The following is a 13497-nucleotide window of genomic DNA, read 5'->3' as shown; positions in this document are numbered from 1 at the left end:
CTTGTAAATGTATAAATGTGTAATACATGGGTTTAGTTTGACATGTACATGTGTAATACATGGGTTTAGTTTGACATGTAAATGTATAAATGTGTAATACATGGGTTTAGTTTGACATGTAAATGTATAAATGTGTAATACATGGGTTTAGTTTGACATGTACATGTGTAATACATGGTTTAGTTTGACATGTACATGTGTAATACATGGGTTTAGTTTGACATGTACATGTGATATTGTTTTTGTTATAGGCCTCATTCTGGACTGGAATGTGGCTCAGATGACAATGACTTACCGTTGTGCATCTGATGTTCCTGTGGGAAGACAATGACATCATTTATTGGTTTAATAATTGAATGTGTTTATTTAATTTCTTTAAACTGAGAAGAAAGTGATTAGTTGTGGGCAATGAATAAAAACTTGAATTCTTCCAATTCATTTGACAGTACTGTTAACTGTTATTCTGTCTCTCTCTCTCTCTATCTGCTACTACCTGGGGAATACATGTACAAATGTCAATACTAATATCCAGGTTTTCTATGTAATAAAAAGCAACAGCATCCATTAAAATGTCATTTACTTACACTTGCAGCAGTTAACCTAACCATGCCCTTGAGTACAGTGGACCTGCTCTCTACTCTACTGTACTCTACTATACAGTACTGTTTACTGTACTATAGTATACTATACTATACTATACTATACTATACTATACTGTCTACTGAACTATACTATACTGTATTCTACTGTACTCTACTCTACTGTACTCTACTCTACTGTACTCTACTATACAGTACTGTCTACTGTACTATACTATAATTTACTGTCTACTGTACTATACTATACAGTACTTTACTATACTGTACTGTCTACTGAACTATACTATACTGTATTCTACTGTACTCTACTATACTGTACTCTACCATACTGTACTCTACTGTACTCACCCATCAGCTGTCTGAATGAATTACTCTACTGTACTCTGCTCACTACTGTATTATACTGTATTCTACTGTGTACTGTTTTCTACTTTATTATACTGTATTTACTGTATTATACTGTACTCTACTGTATTCCACTGGCTACTGTATTATAATGTACTCTATTGGCTACTGTATTATAATGTACTAACTTTGTACTCTGCTGTCTACTGTACTCTACTGTATTAAACTGTACTCTGCTGTACTCTACTGTCTACTGTATTATAATGTACTCTACTGTATTATACTGTACTCTACTGTCTACTACATTATACTGCATTATAGTGTACTCTGCTGTCTACTGTATTATACTGTACTCTACTGTCTACTGTACTCTACTGTACTCTACTGTATTATACTGTACTCTACTGTATTATACTGTACTCTACTGTCTACTGTACTCTACTGTCTACTGTACTCTACTGTATTATACTGTACTCTACTGTATTATACTGTACTATTCTATACTCTACTGTCTACTGTATTATACTGTATTATACTGTACTCTCCTGTACTCTATTGTCTACTGTATTATACTGTACTCTGCTGTATCATACTTTACGCTGCTGTCTACTGTACTCTACTGTATTTTACTGTACTCTGCTGTAGTCTACTGTCTACTGTATTATTCTGTACTCTGCTGTATTATACTGTACTATTCTATACTCTACTGTCTACTGTATTATACTGTATTATACTGTACTCTCCTGTACTCTAGTGTCTACTGTATTATATTGTACTCTGCTGTATCATACTTTACTCTGCTGTCTACTGTACTCTACTGTATTTTACTGTACTGTGCTGTAGTCTACTGTCTACTGTATTATTCTGTACTCTGCTGTATTATACTGTACTCTGCTGTCTCTGTATTCTACTGTCTGTATTCTACTGTATTATACTACACTCTACTGTATTCTACTGTCTACTGTATTCTACTGTATTTTACTGTACTCTGCTGTACTCTAGTGTCTACTGTATTTTACTGTACTCTGCTGTATTATACTGTACTCTGCTGTCTACTTTATTCTATTGTATTCTACTGTCTGTATTCTACTGTATTATACTACAATACTGTATTCTACTGTCTACTGTATTCTACTGTACTGTAATGTACTGTACTCTACTGTGTTCTATTTTACTCTACTGTTCTGTACTGTATTCCGCTGTCTACTGTATTATGCTGCACTCTAATGTACTCTACTGTACTTACCCCAGTAGCAGCAGAGAGCTGTGAGGTAGATCAGGAGGAAGAGGTGGTGTGATCTCATGATGACGAGACAATGACTGTCATGGGGTCAACTGGAAACAGATATCACTGATCTAGGAACAGAAGATAACAGGTTATTATCACTATAACAGGTTACTATCATTATAACAGGTTACTATAGTAGAGTCAACTGGAAACAGATATCACTGATCTAGGAGCAGAAGATAACAGGTTACTATCACTATAACAGGTTACTATCATTATAACAGGTTACTATAGTAGAGTCAACTGGAAACAGATATCACTGATCTAGGAGCAGAAGATAACAGGTTATTATCACTTTAACAGGTTACTATCATTATAACAGGTTACTATCATTATAACAGGTTACTAGCATTATAACAGGTTACTATCATTATAACAGGTTACTAGCATTATAACAGGTTACTAGCATTATAACAGGTTATTATCACTATAACAGGTTACTATTATTATAACAGGTTACTATAGTAGAGTCAACTGGATACAGATATCACTGATCTAGGAGCAGAAGATAACAGGTTATTATCACTTTAACAGGTTACTATCATTATAACAGGTTACTATCATTATAACAGGTTACTAGCATTATAACAGGTTACTATCATTATAACAGGTTATTATCACTATAACAGGTTACTATTATTATAACAGGTTACTATAATAGAGTCAAATGGAAACAGATATCACTGATCTAGGAACAGAAGATAACAGGTTATTATCACAATACCTGTCACGTCCTGACCAGTAAAAGGAGTTATTTGTCATTGTAGTTTGGTCAGGACGTGGCAGGGGGTGTCTGTTTTGTGTGTTTTGGTGTTTTTGGTTTAGGTTCTATGTTTTCTATTTCTATGTTAAAATCTAGTTTTCTATTTCTGTGTTGGGTTTTTGGCAATGACCTCCATTTAGAGGCAGCTGGTTGTCGTTGTCTCTAATTGGAGGCCATATTTAGTTGTGTTAATTTCACTTGTGTTTTGTGGGTGGTTATTTTCTGTATAGCCTGGGAGCCTTATGGAACTGTTTTCCGTTGTTTGTTTATTTTGTTTAAGTGTTTTCTTTAAATAAATTAAGAAGATGAGCACTTTACCCGCTGCGCCTTGGTCCAATCCTTACGGCGCCTATGACAATAACAGGTTACTATCATTATAACAGGTTACTATAATAGAGTCAACTGGTCTCTGGGGATATAGTTCATGGAACAGAAGATAACAGGTTATGCAGGCCTTTTTCACAACTTAGGGAGAAGGGTGACGTTGTTCCTAGATGCTGATCTTGGGTCAGTTTAACATTATTCCCCACAAATGGTTAAGGTACGGATTGGGGGAGGGGAAGCTGATACTGGATCTGTACCATGGGGGAAACTTCTCCCCAGAGCCTGATGTAGACAAGAGTGAATGAAACAGGGTGGCAGATATGGACAGAGAGATACAGAGTGAATGAAACAGGGAGACATATGGAGAGAGATACAGAGTGAATGAATGAAGGAAACAGATATGGACAGAGAGATACAGAGTGAATGAATGAAGGAAACAGATGTGGACAGAAAGATACAGAGTGGATGAAACAGGGAGACAGATATGGACAGAAAGATACAGAGTGGATGAAACGGAGACAGATATGGAGAAGGTGGAGGGCCCGAGATAATCACACTCCAGCTGCTAGAGGCCTTGTGTAGTTCGGACAAGGCAGCTCTCCCATTTTCTTTCCAACCAATAACTTGCTGATTGTGATGAATGGAATATGCGGTGACTATATTAGAGAGCTACCGGCATGTCATTGTCATCGTGTGGTCAGGAGAAGCATCAAGGTGTGTCAGGTCAACATCATCCACACGGCTTCACATGCAATCTACCACAAACAGGCTCAAATCAAATCTATGCTTATTATCAGATGTTAAAGCAGGTAACAGTGAAATGCTTGTGTTTCTAGCTTCAGCAGTGCAGTAAATTATTGTGTTTCTAGTTTCAGCAGTGCAGTAAATTATTGTGTTTCTAGCTTCAGCAGTGCAGTAAATTATTGTGTTTCTAGTTTCAGCAGTGCAGTAAATTATTGTGTTTCTAGCTTCAGCAGTGCAGTAAATTATTGTGTTTCTAGTTTCAGCAGTGCAGTAAATGCTTGTGTTTCTAGCTTCAGCAGTGCAGTAAATTATTGTGTTTCTAGTTCCAGCAGTGCAGTAAATGCTTGTGTTTCTAGCTTCAGCAGTGCAGTAAATTATTGTGTTTCTAGTTTCAGCAGTGCAGTAAATTATTGTGTTTCTAGTTTCAGCAATGCAGTAAATTTTTGTGTTTCTAGTTTCAGCAGTGCAGTAAATGATTGTGTTTCTAGCTCCAGCATGTCACGTTCTGACCAGTAAAGGGGTCATTTGTTATTGTAGTTTGGTCAGGACGTGGCAGGGGGTATTTGTTTTATGTGGTTCGGGGTGTGTGTTTATGTAGAGGGGTGTTTGGTTTGAGTATTCCGGGGTTTTTGGGTTATGTTCTATGTGCCGTATTCTAGGTTCTATCTATGTTGTGTATTTCTTTGTGTTGGACTGGTATGGCTCTCAATCAGGAACAGCTGTACATCGTTGTTGCTGATTGAGAGTCATACTTAGGTAGCCTGTTTTCACCTGTCCCTTTGTGGGAAGTTGTGTTTGTGCATTGCTGTGTGTAGCCTGCAACACTGTTCGTTCGATTGTTTTGTTTGTTCCGTGTTCAATTAAAAGTTAAAATGAGCACTCAACCCGCTGCGCCTTGGTCCCTTTCATACGACGACCGTTACACAGCAGTGCAGTAAATGATTGTGTTTCTAGATCCAGCAGTGCAGTAAATATTTAGCAGTACAATACTAATACACAACAAAGCAACAAAAAAACATCTAATTAAGAAAGATCAGAACAAGCCATATCAGAGCCCAGAATATAAATATGTGGTCTGCATAGACAGTATGGACAATATACAAGTAGGAGATGTAGAGCAGTAGTTATATATGATGAGCTATGTCCAGAATACAGTATATACAGCAGTAGTTATATATGATGAGCTATGTCCAGAATACAGTATGTACAGCAGTAGTTATATAGGATGAGCTATGTCCAGAATACAGTATGTACAGCAGTAGTTATATAGGATGAGCTATGTCGAGAATACAGTATGTACAGCAGTAGTTATATAGGATGAGCGATGTCCAGAATACAGTATGAATGGCAGGAGTTATATATGATGAGCTATGTGCAGAATACAGTATGTACAGCAGTAGTTATATAGGATGAGCTATGTGCAGAATACAGTATGTACAGTAGTAGTTATATAGGATGAGCTATGTGGAGAATACAGTATGTACAGCAGTAGTTATATAGGATAGAGTTCCCTGTGGTAGCTGGCTAGTGATAGTCTCTAAGGTGCAGGGTAGAGTACCAGGTGGTAGATGGGTAGTGATAGTCTCTAAGGTGATGTAATGCTTAGGCGTAGTGGAGGAGGAATCAGACGCAGGAAGCAGCGATACGGGTGATGGCTTTTTAATGTGCGACACAGCAAAACACCTGCCACCCCAAATAGCGAACTCAGCGCACACAAAAATCAAAGTGCCCCAAACACAGGGGACAAAACACAGTGAGCGACAACCCACGCACTCGCGCTACATACTATACAGTGCGTAACAAAGCAACTAACAGATAAACAATCCCGCACAAAGAGCAGGCGGGTCAACTAGCTCATATAGCCCCGCTAATCAACCCAACTAAGGACAGGTGCAAACAATAACAGAAAGGGGGGGAAAACAAAAGGAATCAGTGGCAGCTAGTAGGCCGGTGACGACGACCGCCGAGCGCCACCCGAGCTGGAGGGGGCGCCACCTTCGGTGGGAGTCGTGACAGGTGAAGAGTAGAGTACCAGGTGGTAGCTGGCTAGGGATAGTCTCTCTTGACCCAAATTGCTACAGACCTATATCCATCCTACCCTGCCTTTCTAAGGTCTTCGAAAGCCAAGTCAACAAACAGATTACCGACCATTTCGAATCCCACCGCACCTTTTCCGCTATGCAATCTGGTTTCAGAGCTGGTCATGGGTGCACCTCAGCCACGCTCATGCTGCCAAACATACCCTCGTAAAACTGACCATCCTACCGATCCTCGACCTCGGCGATGTCATTTACAAAATAGCCTCCAATACCCTACTCAACAAACTGGATGCAGTCTATCACAGTGCCATCCGTTTTGTCACCAAAGCCCCATATACTACCCACCACTGCGACCTGTACGCTCTCGTTGGCTGGCCTTCGCTTCATAATTGTCACCAAACCCACTGGCTCCAGGTCATCTACAAGACCCTGCTAGGTAAAGTCCCCCCTTATCTCCGCTCACTGGTCACCATAGCAGCACCCACCCGTAGCACACGCTCCAGCAGGTATATTTCACTGGTCACCCCCAAAGCCAATTCCTCCTTTGGCTGTCTCTCCTTCGAGTTCTCTGCTGCCAATGACTGGAACGAACTACAAAAATCTCTGAAACTGGAAACACTTATCTCCCTCACTAGCTTTAAGCACCAGCTGTCAGAGCAGCTCACATATCACTGCACCTGTACATAGCCCATCTATAATTTAGCCCAAACAACTACCTCTTCCCCTACTGTATTTATTTATTTTATTTATTTTGCTCCTTTGCACCCCATTATTGATTTCTACTTTGCACTTTCCTCTACTACAAATCTACCATTCCAGTGTTTTACTTGCTATATTGTATTTACTTTGCCACCATGGCCTTTTTTGCCTTTACCTCCCTTATCTCACCTCATTTGCTCACATTGTATATATACTTATTTTTCTACTATATTATTGACTGTATGTTTGTTTTACTCCATGTGTAACTCTGTGTTGTTGTATGTTGTCGAACTGCTTTGCTTTATCTTGGCCAGGTCGCAATTGTAAATGAGAACTTGTTCTCAACTTGCCTACCTGGTTAAATAAAGGTGAAATAAATAAAAAATTAAAATAAATAAAATAAAAAGGTGAAGGGTAGAGTACCGGGTGGTGATGGCTAGTGATAGTCTCTAAGGTGCAGGGTAGAGTACCGGGTGGTGATGGCTAGTGATAGTCTCTAAGGTGCAGGGTAGAGTACCAGGTGGTAGCTGGGTAGTGATAGTCTCTAAGGTGCAGGGTAGAGTACCAGGTGGTTGCTGGGTAGTGATAGTCTCTAAGGTGCAGGGTAGAGTACCAGGTGGTAGCTGGGTAGTGATAGTCTCTAAGGTGCAGGGTAGAGTACCGGGTGGTAGCTGGGTAGTGATAGTCTCTAAGGTGAACGGTAGAGTACCAGATGGTAGCTGGGTAGTGATAGTCTCTAAGGTGCAGGGTAGAGTACCAGGTGGTTGCTGGGTAGTGATAGTCTCTAAGGTGCAGGGTAGAGTACCAGGTGGTAGCTGGGTAGTGATAGTCTCTAAGGTGAAGGGTAGAGTACCAGATGGTAGCTGGGTAGTGATAGTCTCTAAGGTGAAGGGTAGAGTACCAGGTGGTAGCTGGCTAGTGATAGTCTCTGTGCAGGGTAGAGTACCAGGTGGTTGCCGGGTAGTGAGGTGCAGGGCTTCACTGAGAAGAATGCTGCTAGCTTGCACCTAACGCCTACACGCACACACGCATGAATGCACGAACACACACACACACACACACACACACACACACACACACACACACACACACACACACACACACACACACACACACACACACACACACACACACACACACACACACACACACGAAAGATTAAAACACAAAAGGATAATGAGGGTGTCTTTCCGACAGCAGATCAATCACATGACGTGGTCTGTCTGTCAAACAATGGTAGAAAGATCAAGCTGAAATAATTACATCTTATCCAGCCACACACACACACACACACACACACACACACACACACACACACACACACACACACACACACACACACACACACACACACACACACACACACACACAGAGAGAGAGAGAGACACACACAGAGAGACACCCACAGAGACACACACACACACACACAGAGACACACACACACACACAGAGAGAGAGAGACACACACACAGAGAGACACCCACAGAGACACACACACACACAGAGACACACACACACACACACACACACACAGAGACACACACACAGAGACACACACAGACAGAGACACACACACACAGGACATCCACTGTCCAGCCAGAGATGGACACAAACTGTGTAGGTGAAGTTACACATCTAGTTTTTCTAGTTTGACCCCTTCCCCTATGCTCTCTCCCACTCACTGGGAGCAACACACACACACACAACAACTTAATGAGTCACCTGTTGTGTGTAAGGTCTATGACCTATTGTATAATGTGCGTGTCAGCTATGTATGACGCTGCTCAATCTGTTCCTTTGTTTGGCTGTAGAGTCTCTTTGTATCAGCTCTTCAGTTTAAACCTGTTACGGCTGGGGGTTCCGCTAGCGGAACGTTTCCACAACATCCAGTGAAATCGCAGAGCGCAAAATTCCCAAAAATTATTAGAAATATTTAACTTTCATAAAATCACAAGTGCAATACACCAAAATAAATTTTAACTTCTTGTTAATCCAGCCACCGTGTCAGATTTCAAAAAGGCTTTACGGTGAAAGCAAACCATGCGATTATCTGAGGACAGCGCCTCATCATACAAATGCATAACAAACCATTTTCAACCAGGGAAGTGTGACACGAAAGTCAGAAATAACTATATAATTCATGCCTTACCTTTGAAGATCTTCTTCTGTTGGCACTCCAAAATGTCCCATAAACATCACAAATGGTCCTTTTGTTTGATAAATTCCTTCATTATATCCCCAAAATGTCCATTTATTTGGCACGTTTGATTATCTGCAGTTCCTATAGCTTCCATTAGATGTCAACTGTCTTTAGAAATTGGTTGATGTTTTTCTTTCGAGTAATGAAGAAGTAGGGCTGTTCAGAATGAGTGTCAAGCCAAGTGGACTCTTTTGTTTGGGGCGCGCGACCTGGAGCTCGCTCCACTTTGATTTTATCCGCTATTGAACACAGTATATTCCGAAAACCTATTGAAAACACAGTGAACTCCAAAAAAATCCCTGGATGGTTTGTCCTCGGGGTTTCGCCTACCAAATAAGTTATATTATACTCACATACATTGTTTTAACAATTTTAGAAACTTTAGAGTGTTTTCTATCCAAATCTACCAATTATATGCATATCTTAGCTTCTGGGCCTGAGTAGCAGGCAGTTTACTTTGGGCACGCTTTTCATCCGGACGTGAAAATACTGCCCCCTATCCCAAACAGGTTTTAAATATACAGTTGTGTTTGTCCATTATCAAATACACCTTCTAGAAGTGTTTGGCCTAAGTCCACTACTAAGTCCACTACTAAGTCCCCTCCTAACACCACTCCTAAGACCACTCCTAAGTCTACTCCTAACACCACTACTAAGCCACTCCTAAGTCCTCTCCTAAGACCAATACTAAGTCCACTCCAAAGTCCTCTCCTAAGACCACTCCTAAGTCCACTCCTAAGACCAATACTAAGACCACTCCTAAGTCCAATACTAAGACCACTATCAGCCAACACACTATTCCAACACACTATTCCAACACACTATTCCTCCTCATTTTGATCAAATTGATCAATTCAGGATAAAAATCTACAAGATATAGTTTCTTGTACACAAAATTAAATCAGAGATGGTGGATTTAACCATCAGTGAACAGTAGTGGATTTAACCATCAGTAAACAGTAGTGGATTTAACCATCAGTGCCTGCTCAGAGATATTACATTAGTTGTGTGCCGGATGTGGATATAGAGGTTGTTCTTAGGGCCGACCAAACAGTAGTATTCCACCCGACGAACTAACGAGCCTCATGCTATTCTCAGAGGTGGAACCATAGAACTCCCACCTGGGATGTTACCTGTTACCAGAGAAACAGACCTACTCAACAACACAATACTGCTGATGTAACATAGACTGTTATAACAGACCTACTCAACAACACAATACTACTGACTGGTAACATAAACTGTAATAACAGACCTACTCACCAACACAATACGACTGACTGGTAACATAAACTGTAATAACAGACCTACTCACCAACACAATACTGCTGATGTAACATAGACTGTTATAACAGACCTACTCAACAACACAATACTGCTGATGTAACATAGACTGTAATAACAGACCTACTCACTAACACAATTCTACTGACTGGTAACAGACCTGTTACAAAACTGATGTAAACAATTTGATAAAAAATACTTAATGCCAACTCAACACAATAGAAATGCTGGCTTATTGTCAATAATAAAATACTATATTTAAAGAATGTTCATAAAAACTTATCGAAGCTATTTTTATTTAAAGAATGACTTCACCACCATGTGAAGGGTGAGAGACCTGCATTGTGATTCTGGTTGACTGTGCTGATGAAGTGATTTAGTAAGAAAGAACTGTTCACAACAAACAATAAACAAGAGGGTTGATCTGTTAAGAACAAAATAGAAGTAAATTGTGATAAAAAATGAAATAACTTTAATCTCCCTTCTCCATAACTGCATGTTGTTTGGTAGCTAAACGCGACACCATTCACCTGTACACAAACAACAAACCAAACGACTTGCACACCCAGTCAAAAACCTCTGAATTCAGTCTCAGTCTAATAACAGGGTATGTAACCTGTAAGCAGTCATTATGTCAACCTCCACACTCTCTCCACTCCAACTCGTTTTTATATGCAAGGCTTTTATAATGAAGGTAAAAATCAAAGCTTACCTGATTAAGGTTTTAGCAGTGTCAGTCAGTCAGGTCGGTAGGTGTGTTAGCGTTGGGATTCCTTCCTCCGTCTGTCTCTGTGAAGGTGTACTGATACCTGAGACGCAGGTCAACCAGTAAGCTACTGTGTTTCCTCAGACACAAGATTATGTTGTGAAAGAACGAGGGTGTGTATCATCTCTAGTTATAAGGGCCTGAGTCATATTAATGCTCTACAGGTGTGTGTGTGTGTGTTTGTGTCTCTCTCTCTCTCTCTCTCTGTGTGTGTGTCTCTGTGTGTGTGTGTGTGTGTGTGTGTGTCACTCTCTCTCTCTGTGTGTCTATGTGTGTGTGTCTCTGTGTGTGTGTGTGTGTGTGTGTGTGCTCTCTGTGTGTGTGTGTGTGTGTGTGTGTGTGTGTGTGTGTGTGTGTGTGTGTGTGTGTGTGTGTGTGTGTGTGTGTGTGTGTGTGTGTGTGTGTGTGTGTGTGTGTGTGTGTGTGTGTGTGTGTGTGTGTGTGTGTGTGTGTGTGTTTGTGTGTGTGATATAATACCAGTTTTTCCTCTATAGGCCACCACAGAAAAATACTTTGGTTTATTTTAATAATGTAGATGTATAGATGTATGCTCACTACGAATACGCTTGTTTACACTGAGCTGCACTGGGGTCAGAAAGCAATCATGGTTACATCAAGACACCGTGGAGCCAGCGCGAGATATAGGTCTGAAAACGTACCTCAATGCAGGGATGGGATATGCCACTTGTACTCCAAATTTTACCTATCCACACCACGCCCATTGAGAAGATTGAAGTACTGCTAGTTATCCCATGGAAAACTGCCCTTTTCGTCCTCATGCTAGCTAGCAGTTGCCATCTCAGCCATTTTGGAATGACAGTGTCAACAAAGGCTGCTGTGGCTACTGCTAGCTAGCATGAGCACAAAAAGGGCAGTTTTCTGGGAAAACTAGCAGTATTTCAATCTTCTCAATGGAGCAGTGTCGATAACGGTAACATTTGGAGTACAGTGGCATATCCCACCCTGCATTGAGGTTTGTTTTCGGACCCATATCTAGCGCAGACTCCACAGTGTCTTAATGTAACCATGATTGCATTCCGACCCGAGTGCAGCGCAGTGTAAACGAGCGTAAAGGTAGGCCGGTGTCTTCTGGCAAGGTGAATACTGAATATACACCCATTGGAGACAGCAGCACTGTCCCTGCATGGCTTTCCATCTGTCCCCTGGAAAGGAATGCTACAGATGAGTGAATGTACCACCATTTTCTAGGAAACCGGTGGAGGTGCGGCGTCATACCTGCAACCAATCAGAGCACACCATTTTTTTTTATTCAAACAGGTCTCCTCCAGCCTGTTCCTTAGTTACTCTAATAAGGTCTCCTCCAGCCTGTTCCTTAGTTACTCTAATAAGGGCTCCTCCAGCCTGTTCCTTAGTTACACTAATAAGGTCTCCTCCAGCCTGTTCCTTAGTTACACTCATAAGGGCTCCTCCAGCCTGTTCCTTAGTTACTCTAATAAGGTCTCCTCCAGCCTGTTCCTTAGTTACACTAATAAGGGCTCCTCCAGCCTGTTCCTTAGTTACACTAATAAGGGCTCCTCCAGCCTGTTCCTTAGTTACACTAATAAGGGCTCCTCCAGCCTGTTCCTTAGTTACTCTAATAAGGTCTCCTCCAGCCTGTTCCTTAGTTACTCTAATAACGTCTCCTCCAGCCTGTTCCTTAGTTACTCTAATAAGGTCTCCTCCAGCCTGTTCCTTAGTTACACTAATAAGGTCTCCTCCAGCCTGTTCCTTAGTTACTCTAATAAGGTCTCCTCCAGCCTGTTCCTTAGTTACACTAATAAGGTGTCCTCCAGCCTGTTCCTTAGTTACACTAATAAGGTCTCCTCCAGCCTGTTCCTTAGTTACTCTAATAAGGTCCCCTCCAGCCTGTTCCTTAGTTACTCTAATAAGGGCTCCTCCAGCCTGTTCCTTAGTTACACTAATAAGGTATCCTCCAGCCTGTTCCTTATTTACACTAATAAGGTCTCCTCCAGCCTGTTCCTTAGTTACTCTAATAAGGTCTCCTCCAGCCTGTTCCTTAGTTACTCTAATAAGGTCTCCTCCAGCCTGTTCCTTAGTTACACTAATAAGGTCTCCTCCAGCCTGTTCCTTATTTACACTAATAAGGTCTCCTCCAGCCTGTTCCTTAGTTACTCTAATAAGGTCTCCTCCAGCCTGTTCCTTAGTTACTCTAATAAGGTCTCCTCCAGCCTGTTCCTTAGTTACTCTAATAAGGTCTCCTCCAGCCTGTTCCTTAGTTACTCTAATAAGGGCTCCTCCAGCCTGTTCCTTAGTTACTCTAATAAGGGCTCCTCCAGCCTGTTCCTTAGTTACTCTAATAAGGTCTCCTCCAGCCTGTTCCTTAGTTACACTAATAAGGTCTCCTCCAGCCTGTTCCTTAGTTACACTAATAAGGTCTCCTCCAGCCTGTTCCTTAGTTACTCTAATAAGGTCTCCTCCAGCCTGT

The 13497-nt window shown here is 41.2% G+C and overlaps 1 protein-coding gene across 1 annotated transcript in view; it reads right to left on the bottom strand.

The window, feature by feature from the left end:
* Positions 1 to 11163, bottom strand: part of LOC106597798 (uncharacterized) — a 119783-nt gene extending 108620 nt beyond the window's left edge. Inside the window, exons 1-3 of the mRNA XM_082958538.1 lie at positions 10998 to 11163; positions 2191 to 2300; positions 296 to 314 (exon numbers count right to left, since the gene is read on the bottom strand). Coding sequence (XP_082814664.1) covers positions 296 to 314; positions 2191 to 2248 — 77 coding nt within the window. The 5' untranslated portion in view covers positions 2249 to 2300; positions 10998 to 11163. The remainder of the gene's footprint in view (positions 1 to 295; positions 315 to 2190; positions 2301 to 10997) is intronic.
* Between the last annotated feature and the right edge of the window lie 2334 nt (positions 11164 to 13497).

This window comes from Salmo salar, chromosome 12 (assembly GCF_965601325.2).
Source record: "Salmo salar chromosome 12, fSalSal1, whole genome shotgun sequence".
NCBI lineage: Eukaryota > Metazoa > Chordata > Actinopteri > Salmoniformes > Salmonidae > Salmo > Salmo salar.
The sequence above is the reverse complement of the archived record's forward strand: the minus strand, read 5'-3'. Positions and strand labels throughout refer to the sequence as shown.